Source organism: Natator depressus, chromosome 4 (genome assembly GCF_965152275.1).
Source record: "Natator depressus isolate rNatDep1 chromosome 4, rNatDep2.hap1, whole genome shotgun sequence".
Lineage (NCBI taxonomy): Eukaryota > Metazoa > Chordata > Testudines > Cheloniidae > Natator > Natator depressus.
The window spans coordinates 20,994,216-21,008,976 of NC_134237.1; the positions used below are offsets into that span (position 1 = coordinate 20,994,216).

Below are 14,761 nucleotides of genomic sequence, written 5' to 3' on the forward strand. Positions count from 1 at the left end.
AGCTAAATTAAGGTACAAAGAGGCTAAGCCTGGGAATTTCAAAGCAGCCTAAGGGAATCAGGCGAACAACTCCCATCCAATTTCAGTGGGATTTGGGTATCTGACTCCCTTGGACTCCTTTGAAAAAAAACAACAACTGAGCCTGAATAGATTGGCCAGGGTCAAAGAGCGCTTGGAACAGAACCCAAGAGCCTTGACGTCCAGCCCCTTGCTTTAACACTCCCTTCTCAGCACAAAGAACCATGTTCAAACAGACACAACTTTAATCTTATAGCAATAAGTCCTTAAGTTAAAATGCTGACCTAAAAAAAAAGGGGGGGGGTGCAGTCCCAGTGCAGCAGAGTTCTCTCAAAACAAAGGGCTGCCGAGAAGTCAAGAAAGCTAGCCGAAAGGAACGACGCCATCGATAGGTCCATCAGTGGCTATTAGCCAAGGTAGTCAGGGACACAACCCCATGCTCTGAGTGTCCCTAAACCTCTGACTGCCAGAAGCTGGGACCGGACGACAGGGGATGGATCACTCGATAAATTGCCCTGTTCTGTTCATTCCCTCTAAAGCACCCAGCATTGGCCACTGTCGGAAAACAGAATGGACCACTGGTCTGACCTAGTATGGCTGTTCTTATATTCTTAACTCATTTTTATTCATTTATCTGTTCATGAAACCACCACCGTGGTAAGTTTTCTTCTGGGTAAAACCAAACATGCACAGCGATTTAATGTAAGCATGAAAACCCCCTCTGCTGCTACTAGTGTTCCACACCCCATCCCCCACTATGTGAACCTATTTGCTTTCAGCTTCACAGGAAAAGAAGAAAAAACATCCTTGCTGAAAGAGGAAATTATTTAAGCAAAGCTGTTTAGATAAAAGAATGATTAACAAGGCATATAATGAGGTATAAAAACTCCTGTTTTAAACATGCTGATTTCATCTCGATTGCTACTGAGGCCTGGGAAGGAAAGTTAAGGTGCATCAGAACCTATTTTACGATCTTTCCAAACAACAGAGACTTTTGAGATGGAAGTAATAAAAAGCGCAGCCAAATAGCTTTCAAATATATATCACCACTGTTTCACTGTGTAACCAATACCCACATTCAGTTCTCCTTTCATTTCCTTTTGTCCTCCCAAGATGCGGCCTTTTACCTGAGACCATATCTCTTACTAAAAAAATAAACGGGACTTTGCTCTGCTTTGACACAGCCTTAATCTACTTCATTTGTTATAGATATGGCAACAAAACATACACAAGGGTCTTGAAATGTAGTTTGTGATGAAAAAGAGATGGAGAGACCCATTTTTTAGAAAACACTACAGCATACAATAGTAATGGTCCAAACACAGCAGGAACGCTCTGATAAGCCAGAATGTTGGGGACTGGTGCTAGAGAACGTAGCAACATTTTTATAAGGAAATGAAAAGCATCTACAAAAAAGTTTTGCTACACATATAAAATACACTCTTTCCCTGTTGCTAAGTTGCTCTTAATTGGTCAACTTTTAAAATTTGCCATTTTCCTCTGTTCTTAAAATGTGTTCTCTCCACAGTTGCCAGATAGGGATTTTATTTAAATTATATGCGTGAGGCAGAGAGACTTTTCCATATTCATACAGCAAAACACACATTTTGGCAATCAAGGGGCATTCAATAATAAATGCATGAAGGGTTAAACAGACAATCCTGCAAGCTCATGTTGAGCTTGTGAGTCCTGAGTTTGGAAAGGGCACATCAGTAACATTTTAAGGGGGCTCGTTTTCTGCTCTCCCCTTTCTGTGACTGTAAACCCCACTGTTATTAGTTCAACAAGTGGGTTCAGAAGACAAAAGACCCACATGTGTTTCCATCTAGCATATCCATCTGCACACATTCAGCATCTGTCACACCTGACACCTTAAGAGCTAAGATGCCATAAGCAAAGTTAATGAGAATGATTCAAGGTCTCATGACGGTCAGGGTGTTTACACTGCAACATAAGCCCGGGCTGAGACTCAGGCTTGAGCCCAAACCCCCATTTCCATCTACACACAAATCTCTCAGGTTAGGGCCTATTGCTTTGCAGTTTAAAGGCAGCCCTCCCGACTTGGGAGTCCACCAAAAGTATCCCACAGTCCCATGGGCCAACTTCCTCTCTAACTGCAATCCTTATAAAGACAAGTTTCAGAGTAGCAGCCGTGTTAGTCTGTATTCGCAAAAAGAAAAGGAGGACGTGTGGCTCTTTAGAGACTAACAAATTTATTTGTGCATAAGTTTCCGTGAGCTACAGCTCACTTCATCGGATCCATTCCATTTCCACTGAATGCATCCGATGAAGTGAGCTGTAGCTCACGAAAGCTTATGCTCAAATAAATTTGTTAGTCTCTAAGGTGCCACAAGTACTCCTTTCCCCTTGGTACAGTATAGCAGCTCGGTCAGTCAGCATTTAACCCTTCCATTGGCTTCTGAACACCGGGTTACAAACACACCAGGAGAGAGCCTTCTGTGCCAGCAGTAGAGACTGACCAGAAGTCGTCTTTCATGAAGCAAGCAGCTTCATGGTCACAGGAGCACAGCCAGATTTTGGTAAATCTCTGGTGCAAGGCCAGAAAAAACAATGGACTTCAGTAAGAGGACCAGGAATGACCATTCATACCAGCAAATAGCAAAGAAACTAGGAATGATGCAAATTTACTGGATCAATGACCAGTGCAGGGAGCGGATTAAGCATCTCAAGATTGAGTACAGAAAAAACAGAGACCAGAACTGCACCTCGGGCAACCCATCATCACACCCGTTTTATGAGCAGTTTGATTGGATGCTGTGCTGAGCATGGAGTCAATGGTGGTGCAGGATGACCTGGTCAGCCGGGATGGTGCCCTACTGGCCCCAGAACCCAGCATGGGCCTGAAGGAAGCCAGCAGCAGGTGCCGAGTGAAGACAGTGAAGTGACCTGTTGCATTCAGCAGCCCTTTGCTGTCACAGGTCCATTCAGGGAGACATGGCTCACCTCGGGCATCACAAAGACACAGCAAGCTACAGTAATGCAGACAGCACTGATAACTATGGAATCCAAACAGATCTGCAGACACCTCCAGAGGGATTTCAATCTGCCAAAGCACATTCAACCACCATTCTACACCTGCTGAGAGTGTAATTAAAAACTGTCTTCTGTCAGGGCCTCGGAAATCAGGACACAGTTTCATGAGCCCAGACAAAAGGAGGTATTCAGGGTCCTCCAAAACAATGCTGGGGACAGTAATTCAATTTATGACAATATCATTTGGTAGGAATAGTGTCCCAGCCTGTCCGTGAATGTAGACTCCCAACCGGCAAAAAACCCTGGCATCATGAACTTTTTCATTGCACCCCGCTAACATTCATAAATCGACCTCTGTTATCCACAAAAGCCTACATCTTTGTGGTTTATGTACTCATGTACAACTTGAGGATGGCAAACTATGGGCACAAGACTCACAAAGTTCCAGAAATGTACCTTTCTTCATGCAGGGGCTCTGGACTATCTGCTGGTCATCCCAGGTCTGCATGACAATGGGATCCCACCAATTTGTGCTTGTGGCCATGCTTCAGAAGTGGCTGTACCAAGTGTCATATGCAGCAACAACTAGTTTGAGTCCGCAAGGTCTGTGTCCTCCTCCTTCTCCATCATAAGGTCTGTGAGGTGCCTTTGGTGGGTCAGAAAACACTGCTGAACCATGCATCCGCATCTCACGGAAGTTCTGTCAATTTCCTAACACAGGAGTGAAAGTGCAAGCAAGAGAAGTTCATCAAAAGATGACTCCTCCAGGTTGCTGGGTCCCGTAGCTAGGAGCGCAAAGACCAAAATGACTGCTTGGCAGGATGTGTTGGCGGGCTGTTCAAACTTCCTGCAATGTGCAGGATGGACAGTCACATTTTCCCACAATGCATCACAGTCAAAGGGCTAGAGCAGCCACATTTCAAGAGGGTGCTAGGGATTCTAGGATGTGGTTGGATTGACTCTGGTCTGCATGCTGCAGCGTGGACATCAGAGATCGAGGTTCCAACTCGGGTTAGAAAATTCTTAAAGTACGGTTAACAATCAATCAATGTAGACACTCAAGCCCTTGGTTCTTGAACCCTGGATCTGTTGATTCGAGTCCCACTAACCTGGGGCTTACACTACCGTGTAGACATACCCTCATAGTCATGCTAAATAAGGAATCAGTATCAAAATTAAAATAAAACCCGCAAAGAAACATTGCCAAAGCAAATGCATGGCTAAAATTCCTTGCAACCTACCAGAAAGCTAGGTGTACATGCTGTAACATGGGTTTGTTTATGGAACAGCAAAGCTTGGATTAGCACAAAGGACCTTTATTGTTCTCTCTGAGTGGTTTAAGAACAGGTGTCTGATTTATCTATTTATTGTAAAGTAATCCATAAATAGAACATGATCTCAAAGAAAAGCATGACCTAGATGTGGGAGAAATTCAGGCTCTCCAGACTAGCATCTCATGTTACTCTTGCTTTGAGCCAGCCCTGAAAAAGTAGAAGTTGGGCTGCTGATCTAAAAGTCAAGCACACGCACAATAGCAGAAACTTGCCATAGAGAAACAGCCCAAAGAGAATTCATCAATTTGAATTTTAAAATAAATAATTTACTGGAATTCCAAATACTTACTTTTAAATGTACTTACGTAGTTCGTTCAATTACTGTCCCAGAGATTCCCTACGTACACAAGATAGGACCTTTCTAATTACTGGAAATGTGCTATTAACTACATGCAAGCGTGTTCTCTCTAAGTATAGAGAATCGGGGCCTAAGGGTGGTTGGACCTGGTAGAAGACACACAGAATGTGTGTAACCGATAGCTAGAACTTTTGTTCCCTCTCAGGCATGCACAGGAACCAGTCACAACTGCACTTACTGGGCTGTCTTGAGAACAGGGACTGCTTACTTCGAGAACACCCTGGGGCACAAGCCACAACCTAAAGAGCTACAGTAGAGGTGCGGCAAGGACCCCAACCCCCATGCTCCGCAAGGGCCAGCAGAAATGGCCAGAAATGCAGAGAAGATCATGTGGCACTCTCTTAAGAAATAGTGCAGCAGCTGTGCTTGGACTGTGTACCCAGGAACCCAGGGAAGCATTCTGCCTTCCTGCACAGCCCTTGGGATGGTGTGACTCCACTCAGACCCCAACACATGTCAGTATGCTACTAGGCATTAACTGTCCTTAAACGTATTTAATGATGGGATTTTCGCAAGTGCACAGTGCCTGCCGAACTCTGCTCCCACTGAAGTCAGTGGGAGTTTTGCCACTGATCACAATGGGAGGAGAGTTGCACCAATGCTAAGCCCTTTTGAAAATCCCACCCTAAAAGCAGTGTAGATCAAAACACCATAGTTCAGAATCTGGTGAACTCCCCACAGCGAAAAACATCTACACTTAACCTGGAGTAGGTCTGCCTTCTTGTAACATGCCCTTCTTCTAAACATGGCCTCAAGTTTATCAAACTTTAAAATGGTTATAATACGTATCTATCGCACAGGGTTCCTGTGAAACTTGACTGATCAATTGTGTGACTAATTAATGAGAAGCAGCATGAAGATTGAGGAATCTGAAGAAGAGGACCAAGGGGATCTTGGCAACATGAAAACTCTCATTCCCTTTACCCCCAGGTAAAAAAATTCTTATTTCCCATCTGGCGGGGAAACTGAACCACAACAGAATGGTGTGTCTGCAAATATGCCCATTTTACTGTACCTTGCTTCGTGGCGTTGACTTCGGTGCCTCTCTTTCTAAAGCTCTTGTCAGATTGATAGGCAGGGACTGCTCACAACTGGCCTAATATAAGGAGACCCCAAAAATAAACAGACAATAAAAATACTTAAAAATAAACATGCACACACACACAAATAACTTTCTATTTACTCAGATCACTCAGCATTACTGCCAAGCACCTGCCTGCTTATATATACACACACACAACAGGGCACCAAGCAAAGGCAAAGATCCCTCATGATTTCAAATGACAAAAATTTGGTGGTTCTCTTTAAAGAAGATACTCGAGAAATAGAGATGGAAGGAGGCAGGAAAAGATTTGCCACCTGATTCAATCATAGTTGAGATTTGCTGTACCTTAAGTACTCTATTTTAGCCTCACAACAGAATATTTCAATGCAGTCTATCACTTCACAGTGGCGTTCTATGTAAAAAAACATGGTGCACGGAAATTTTACATCCTTGGTGCACATGCAGATCTGTGTATGTCTTCAGGATTATATTAAGGGCTTGTTAAACTAGCTCCCTCAGGGACGTAAGTATACCCGCAACTTATACTTCGGTTTAAGTTGTGTCTACATGGAGGGAGGGAGCATAGCTATGAGGGTTAGGGATGTGATTTTCACTTCCCTAATTAATAAAGCTATGCCAACAAGCAGCATAGACCTGACGTTAGCACCACCACTATCTATTGCTTTATAATTTTGAAAGTGCTTCAGCTAAATTCAACTAAATGAACTCTTATGTATTAATAACACGAACACAATAACTCTGTTTTACGTAAGTACAGGGTGTAGTACAGTGGGATCCTGGTTCATTAATAGGGCTCCCACATGCTAAAGTAATACAAATAATTAATTATTATTGATAATAAAATAATAAAATAATAATAATAATAATACTTAAAGCTCCTGAGTCAAGAGCATTCGAAAGAGATGCCAAAATTATACATGTGATTATTTGAGGATCTGATCTTTCCCATTCCTACTTGACTTATACATAGACTAAACATAATAGCATTCCTTTCCCCCCTTGGCATTTAACACACTGCTGTAGGTGAAGCATTTGGAGGCTTGTAAACTTTCCCTTACACATTTCATCCTGCTCATTTCCTGTCAGCTCTCATATGAAGTCATTTAGCCAGAAGAAATAAGTATTGTCAATTATTGATTTATGAATGTAACACAATTACACTTCTTTCTTAATACACCTTTCTTAATAGAATTGTGTTATCACTTTTTGCTCCTATTATAAATATGCCCATCTGCTCATTGGTGGATAACACTGAAGTACAACAGTCACTAAACAAGGAAACATTACTCAGAAAGCCAAAGAAAGATATTCACAGGTGCTTTTCTCCACACTGCTCTCTGCTCTCTGATTTGAGTCTGCTATCATAAACGCTGATTGCTCTGTAGGCCAGGTGGGAGAGACCTGTTGTTGTCTTGTCCAAATATGGTAATACAGAAAGAAAAGAAGCCTGCAAGGTTCATCAGGGCTACTATAGCCTTAAGGTGGGATTTTCAAACAGGATCAATTCCCACGGACTTCAATGGGAGAAGAGTTAGGCCAATGCGGAGCCCTTTAGAAAACCCTGGCCCGTGTACAATGTTAGAATGGCACGGAAAAATATTAAATTGGACATAACTAGAAGGAAGCTGTTCAGAACTTCAAAAGCTTCCCAGGGGAAGACACACATTTGGGACTAGAGCATGGGTCCTTCTTTTCCTGACCAGTGGAGGGACAACTTGTTTGTGTTTGTTACATATATAATGTCCAGTATCTCAGCAGAGATGAGTGAAGGGGAAGATCAGTTGATTAAAATTAGGGAGGAAGGTGAGGGACTTCACCACCAGTCACCCAAGGGGACAGTTTTGGGAAACTCTTTCTGGCCATTGTCATAGAAGTGCTTAGGCTGTTTTACATACTTGCGAGAAGAGGGCTGAGGAAAGGGAGGGAGAGAGACTATTATTTTAAAAATTGCTGTGTGCAGGATGTTTTCTTTCCAGTAATCTCAGGGTGGGGTTTGCAAAAGTACAAAGTGGAAATGGAGTTTTACCACTGACTTCAATGGGAGCAAAGTTAGACCAACACTAACTACTTTTGAACCTCCACCTTCATCACCTTCATTGTTCTACCTGGAGATAACATGCTTGATTCTGCAAGGGGCTGAGCCCTCTGGCCTGATCCAATTAAGTATTTAAGCATGTGGATAAGATTGAAGTCAATGGGATCACTCAGACTCTAAAAGTAAGGCACATGCTTAAGTATTTTGCTTCACTGGACTGGGCCCAGAGTGCTCAGCACCTTGAGGATCAGGTCCCAGACGATTTCATTTCCAAACACAATTGCACTGGATAGTTCTCTCACAAAAATCTAACTAAGCATTCATAGACCAACAGTGGACATGATGCTGGGCTAGCAGCACACACACGTCTGCTAGAACACTGCTGTGATTTAAAGCACCAAGTGCAGAAATCTGGTTTGCCAGCTAATCCCCTATGCGAAGTGGAACCATTTAGCTGAATAGTAGAAATGGGTGAAGGGAAAAGTACAGACCACATAAAAAGAAAAAGCTGGCAGGAGATGAGTTTTCATATCACTCCACAGTTTCAAATCCCCTAACTAACTTCCCCTCCCCATCGGATGCATGAACTGTATGAAATGTAGCTCACAAAAGCTTATGCTCAAATAAATTGGTTAGTCTCTAAGGTGCCACAAGTACTCCTTTTCTTTTTGCGAATACAGACTAACACGGCTGCTACTCTGAAAGTAGAGATTACTTGTAATTTTATAAACAGAGTTTACTTGGTATTTCGCATCCAGGCAAACAGGGGCTGTCTGCTCTGTCACTAAAAAGGGAAGAAAAGGACAGTTCCATGGCTTTGCCACATCTCCTATAGCTAAACGAGGAGCACCATCAAGTCCTGTTCAACCCACTGCTTAAGCAGGTTCTATTGTGTTTCAGTGCAGGTATTTTCATCTCTGTGCTGTCAGCTGGTCAGTGATTACAAATTTAAAGTGTTCTGCTAAAAAGATATTTGGGTGGGAGACCTCGAAAGGAAAAAACTTTGCATGGCCGGGAGCCAGGTTGCACTTTGCCATCCAAGTCAGCACTCAACCAAGGCCTTAGCATGTTGCTGAGAGTCACCCTGCTACTGGAGTGTCACTTTCACCAGAGATATAATGTAAGACTGAAGTCTTGATGGTTTCTGGTAATTAAAAATCCCACTATATTTTTTTTTGTAGAAGTAGTTATGTGGCCAGACTCACTGGGGTAATTATATTCTGCCTGCCTAGATTCCCTCCGCAATTCAAACTGAATAAAGGCATTCTTCACTTCCAATTCATAACTGTTGGGATTCATAACAATTAGCATTGTTGATCACTGCTAATCAGTTGTCACATTTCATCACAGATGTGGCTGCATAACAATGGCTAACTGTGTATTATTGGACTGTCTATAATTGCAGTTTGAACAGCACTTTGAGATCCTCTAGAATGAAAGGAACTACATAAAAATGGAAGGAAGCATTATTATTGGGTAGGTTTCTTAAACAAGTTTATTCACAGGTCAGGTGATAAATTGCAACAGTGAAATGGGGAATTGATTTATATTTTAATTATGTACGTTATTTTTCAGTTTAATGCCACAAAACTGAGTCAAGACCATATCTAAACACGCTGAGAATTCTGCTATAAAGCAGAACATGAGTAACATTTTCTTTTAGCACACATATACCCACAGTGCAATTCAGACACAGCAGTCCAGTTATGCTGTCCCCTTTCCTGGGTGGATGGTCAAGGAATCCAAGTTCTGATGTGACATTACTCTATAAATGCCGAAATTAGGAGGGTGAACTGAGATTTTATTTTATGGTTCTTGTAAATCAGAGGTATGCAACACAAGATAGGTATCTAATCTGTACACATAACCCTTTTGTTAATGTGCGCCCACTCTCCTAGTTTATCTCTTATCTTTAGGCTGGAAAATACCACAGAAAGGAGTCACCCCCAATTTGATAATTATGCCACTATATGATAGTGGTCCAGAAACTCTCTCAAGGTCATTGAACTGTACCGAAAATTAAGGAACAGCCTTGATGATTTTTTCATTGCTTTGAGATTATAATCTTACAATATGACCTGAGTAACAGGCAGCACGCAGCTGTACTGCCCCAGGAGCGAGCAAAGCAGGGACTCAACTGTAACTTGGAAAGTCTTCATTCAGTCCCTGCTTCCCTACTGATCCATGGGGAAAGCCAACCCTTTCCTTGGCACATCTTATATTCCTGTGCACAGCAGCTGAGCACGTAGGGGAGTGGAGCCAATGTCCTGTCCCCACCCTTGCCCATCTGTGAGAGAGGTGAAACACATGCAGCGACGAAGATGCTCACTAGGCCCCCCCGGCCCTGTGCAGGCACACAGCAAGAGTCACAATCTCGCCTTTGATATTTTACATTGTTATAGCATTGTGGAGTCACTTCTCTTTTTTCCTTCTCATAAAGCTATTTACTTTTGGTTTCCTCCAAAACACTGAATTTTTCAAAACTCTTGCACTTTGTACAATAATAAAACTACGAGGTGCTGAGTTTTAAATGCTTTGCATCTTGCATGGTTTTTGCATTCAAGTGTTTTTTCAAAATGCAACTCAAAAACCACCTGTGATTTTTGCATGGCCTTGGTTGACTGATCCAAGTTTTTAGTTTTAAAAAGAGCATATTCCCTTCCTTTAAGGAAGCAAAAGGTTTTATTTGTAGTCTGGGCAGATCTTAAGATATCCAGGCCACAGGGCGTCATGTGTCACGTGAGGTCAAGAAGGTGATGAGCATAACGGACTTCAAGGGAAGATGCTACAGTCCCAAAGTGGGAAGCGATGGCAAAAGCCATAATCCCCTTGTATCATGTTTTACCACCAAATACCCAGAAAAGGCCTGGTACCTGTTCTAAAAGTAGAGCATTATGTATGCAGGATGTGAGGACAGCTGGCAATCACGTGTCTGAAATGCACTCAAAGACAGAGGAGATACGGGGAAGAAAAGAAAAGAAAAAAAAAATCTATACGAAGGCTCTGTCTAAGAGCACGTTCCTGATTTCCACGCCACCTTTCAGCAACAAAATAGAGGCAAAGAACCATACAAAAACACAAAAGGCCTTTGTCCAAGGCCCTTGGCGCTTGCCCCCAGCTCTGCATCAGGAATCTTTCTGTGCCAACACTGATGTTTTTAAAAGTCTAAACCAGTGCTGGAGAAACATTTTTTAATTCATTTTCTTCACCTATTTACCCCTCTGTTCCCATCCCCTAGTCTCTTCATGTAGCATTTCAAAATAAAGAATTCCCACAGAATCGTGTCCCAGTACCCTAGTGTCACAGCACACACCTAGGAGGAAACAAGGCTAAAAATACACCAAAAAGGGTGGAGGAAAATATATAACATACAGACACAATGATTAGGGGTAGGAGAGACCATGGCCTGATAGCACAAAGTGGTTATTTTACAACATTTGTTTTATTTTTACTATATAAATTTAAATTTGGATTGGGGGCAGAAGGAAAAGTTGGGGTTAAAGGACAGGAATTGTGGGATGAAGGGAGGAAAGAGGGAGAAGCGAAGAGGCAGGGAAGGGGAGAGATGGGCACTGTGGACTGGGAAGGGGAGGCTGGGCACCTGCAGGACTGCAACGGTAGGAGAGGGAGTTGGATGAAAGGGTAGTACAACCAATGGCAATACAGATAATGATGAATGGGAGGGAAATACCTCACGTCCAGATTTCAGAGTCCAGGGAATGATGATGTCAGGAGGCTGCAAAAGCTCCCCCCAGCTGCTGCTCTTCTCCATGTGGAATGAGGGTTGGGAGGCCACTGAGACTAGCACCCTAGGATGAACCAACTGGACCCGGCAAAGAGGAGCTGGAAGGCTCTGGCACACCTGCATTTTCAAATTGTAGCCAATGCTTGCTGCACCAGATTCTGTCTTGGTTCATACCCCATGCAACATCAGAGTTTAACGGGATTGCATGAGGGTGTAAATCGGATCAGAATTTGGACCAAAAACTCTTCACTTGTGCAAACACTGCAATTATTGTAAATCTCCCACTTAACCAACAGTGCATGGGAATTACTCAATAGCTTTGCAAGAAGAATTGACTTTGCACACAAACCACATGCAAGTTGCTGGACTGTGTGACCCGGAGCAAGTCAATAAATCTGTAAAGTAATTGTATTTTTGTGACAGGGAGCAATGTGCTGCTACCTTCTGCTGATGCATGAGTTTTTGTAATCTGGAACCTCATTGACTTTCTCCTGCATACTGAACTAATTTATTATCATTCCTTTTTTAAGTTCCACTGCGCCATCTAGAATTTATTACACAATCAGCAGGTTTAGGGACACTTGCCAGGATACAAGGAAGGTGACTTTCAGGAATGGCAGAACACACACCGTCAAAGGGCCCATTAAGTAGTTATGCAGCTTTGAGTAAACAGGTTGCTCTTATTCTTTTTGGCCGAGCGTTTGGTTAGATCATACCAAATCAACTGTGAATAACACCAAACATTAGCCACAGGTCTACAATTAATTGCTTCCAGAAGTACAGGTCTTTCCAGGAAGGTGATACTTTCTTTACTGCAAGTCAATGGTGAGGGACTATGATGTTTTAGGTCGGTGCATGACTGAACTTTTGCCAACGTGGCCCCTGGGCATTATACTCGCTTGTCTTGGACACGGACCTCCGTCACCCCCTCCACCCTACCACTATTAGATCCACCTTTTTATTTTAACTAAATGAAATTATTAGAGATGTTTCCTGTTTAATCATAGGCACTCGCTATGTTAAATTTAATAGAGAATAAACTTGTTAAATAGAATAAACTCCCATGGCATCAAAAGGCAAATGGCAGTAAAAAACTGACCTGCTAAAGGACAGAGTCATTAGAAGAGTGAAATGGTGGTAGCAGCATATGAAGGTCAATATCAGAGAAATGTATTATACCAGTATCAATGCCTCCCATCCAGCTTGTGAAGAATTCTAGACGGCACCCTGCATGGTCTCACCTGTATCACAGCATTGCATCAAAACTGAAAGGGCAATATTACAGGTACTCACTTTCACTAAAATAATTCTTGCTAGCTCTTCACATGCATGATTTTCATCATCCTTCTTTGTGTGCTCCAGCTCAAACAAGGTATTATAATTTTCCAGCATTTTGGCCATTATTTTGTTGCAGACTTCCTGTTCTTTCATACCTTCAAATCCAGAAGGCACGCTGCAAAATTGGATGAAACATCAAGCAAAGCATTAGAAGGACTCAAAATACCAGTGTTCTTGGACATAGCCATCATATTGTAATAGATACTCTTGCTGGTACATAGAAAAAACTCCCTTTACCTGTGAATGGGCTTTCAATGAACATTGAAACTTTACCTTGGTTACAATTATTGCATTTGTTCTCAATTACTTTGACCCACTATTAAAAATGTGGTCACACCTTATATTATATGGTACATTTATAAATAATTTAGAAATTGCTAAATAAAGGTTATAAGCATGCTACAGACATGAGCACTATGTTGCATAGATGGTTATAAGTAATTTGTTAACACATTGGACTCAATACATGGCTAATCAGTTGTTGTTAAATCAATTAACTGATGAGCAAGTAGTCATTTATAACCCCTTAAACTATTTATAAGTGGACATTATAAAGTGTGACCAAAATTGCAAACATTTCAAAGAACAGGGGCAACATGTAATCTACTCAATTTAAAAAAAAAAAAAAAAAAACTTAGTAAAAAGTAGTTTCAAGCATGACACCTGCCCTTGTATCCCTCTGACAATTTTTGTGGTTTTACAATCACATTTTCTTATTTTTTAAATGTTTTCTCTCTCCTGTTGCCATGCGACAGACCCACACAAACAAGAGGGGGGCGGACTGACTATACTGGTGGAACACTTAAACTGAGTATACACAAAAGTGCTATTAAATGTGCAACATAAACACACACACACACACACACATTAGAGGCTTAACACCCTGTCTCTGTCACTCCCCTTGCTATCTCAACACTGGGTTCCATGTCAGAGCAGACTGTTCAACAACAGGAAAGTTAACCACACTGCTTAATAACTCCCTCTGCTTTTGCCAGCCTTAATATCAAATTTAAACAGTCCCTTTGAAAATCCCAGTCCTTCTTGATACCAAGTAAATGTACCCAGGTGATATCAGGCCCCTTTCACCATATCATCACAGAAAATCCAAGTTCCTCTGTTCCTGAAGGACCAAACACATACCATTGGTCAGTTCCTCCTCATATCTCCCAGTCCAATAAGACAACACTAAGTCCGATCCTGTAAAACTTATCTAGGCTTTATTCATTTTAAATGAAAATGTAGCAAGACACAGTTGAACAAGAATATTGAAGAGACAGACAAAGACAAACTTAGGTTATTATTTTATAAAACTTCTGATCAAAGTAACAGTCTTATAGGTTCAGCTTCTGAGGCTTATCCTAGCTATGGCAGCCAAGGGTCCTTTACCTGACAGACAAAGTCGTTGCCTCTTAGGATCCAGTCTGGTAAAAAGAATCTTGTTTCCTTCCACTAGTCAGCTTTTACCCCAAACCCCTGCCATATGACTGTTCTGACCCCCGTGCTCACAGATGCAAAAGGTGATGGGAGGAGTCCACGAGGTAATTCTTCGGTGAAGTCATCCTGTGTGGGAGTTCCCCCTTCTCCATTGTCCCGTAAGCTGTTTGTTACCTATTGTACGGAGACTCAAGGATTTCCCTCTGGACATGTTGCTTTTTAACGGGCATCAACTGACCCTTCTCTCCGTAAGTGGTGTACCAAAACTCAGGATACCAGCGTTAAGCCTGAGAGACTCTCAGTTGATACGTAGGCCTAGAGTTGGCCTAAGCCTTCAGCTTCACAATCTCTCTGATTGGTTTTAGACCTGGTCTACACTACTAAGCGATGCTGACAAAAGCTGCCTTGCATTGCCCTAGTTGTGCATGAGTCTACACTT

At 42.2% G+C, this 14,761-nt stretch overlaps 1 protein-coding gene across 1 annotated transcript in view; it reads right to left on the minus strand.

Annotated features, from left to right (window-relative positions):
- Nucleotides 1-14,761, minus strand: part of FAM13A (family with sequence similarity 13 member A) — a 186,777-nt gene that overhangs the window by 141,959 nt on the left and 30,057 nt on the right. Inside the window, exons 5-6 of the mRNA XM_074950585.1 lie at nucleotides 12,844-13,003; nucleotides 5,720-5,800 (exon numbers count right to left, since the gene is read on the minus strand). Coding sequence (XP_074806686.1) covers nucleotides 5,720-5,800; nucleotides 12,844-13,003 — 241 coding nt within the window. The remainder of the gene's footprint in view (nucleotides 1-5,719; nucleotides 5,801-12,843; nucleotides 13,004-14,761) is intronic.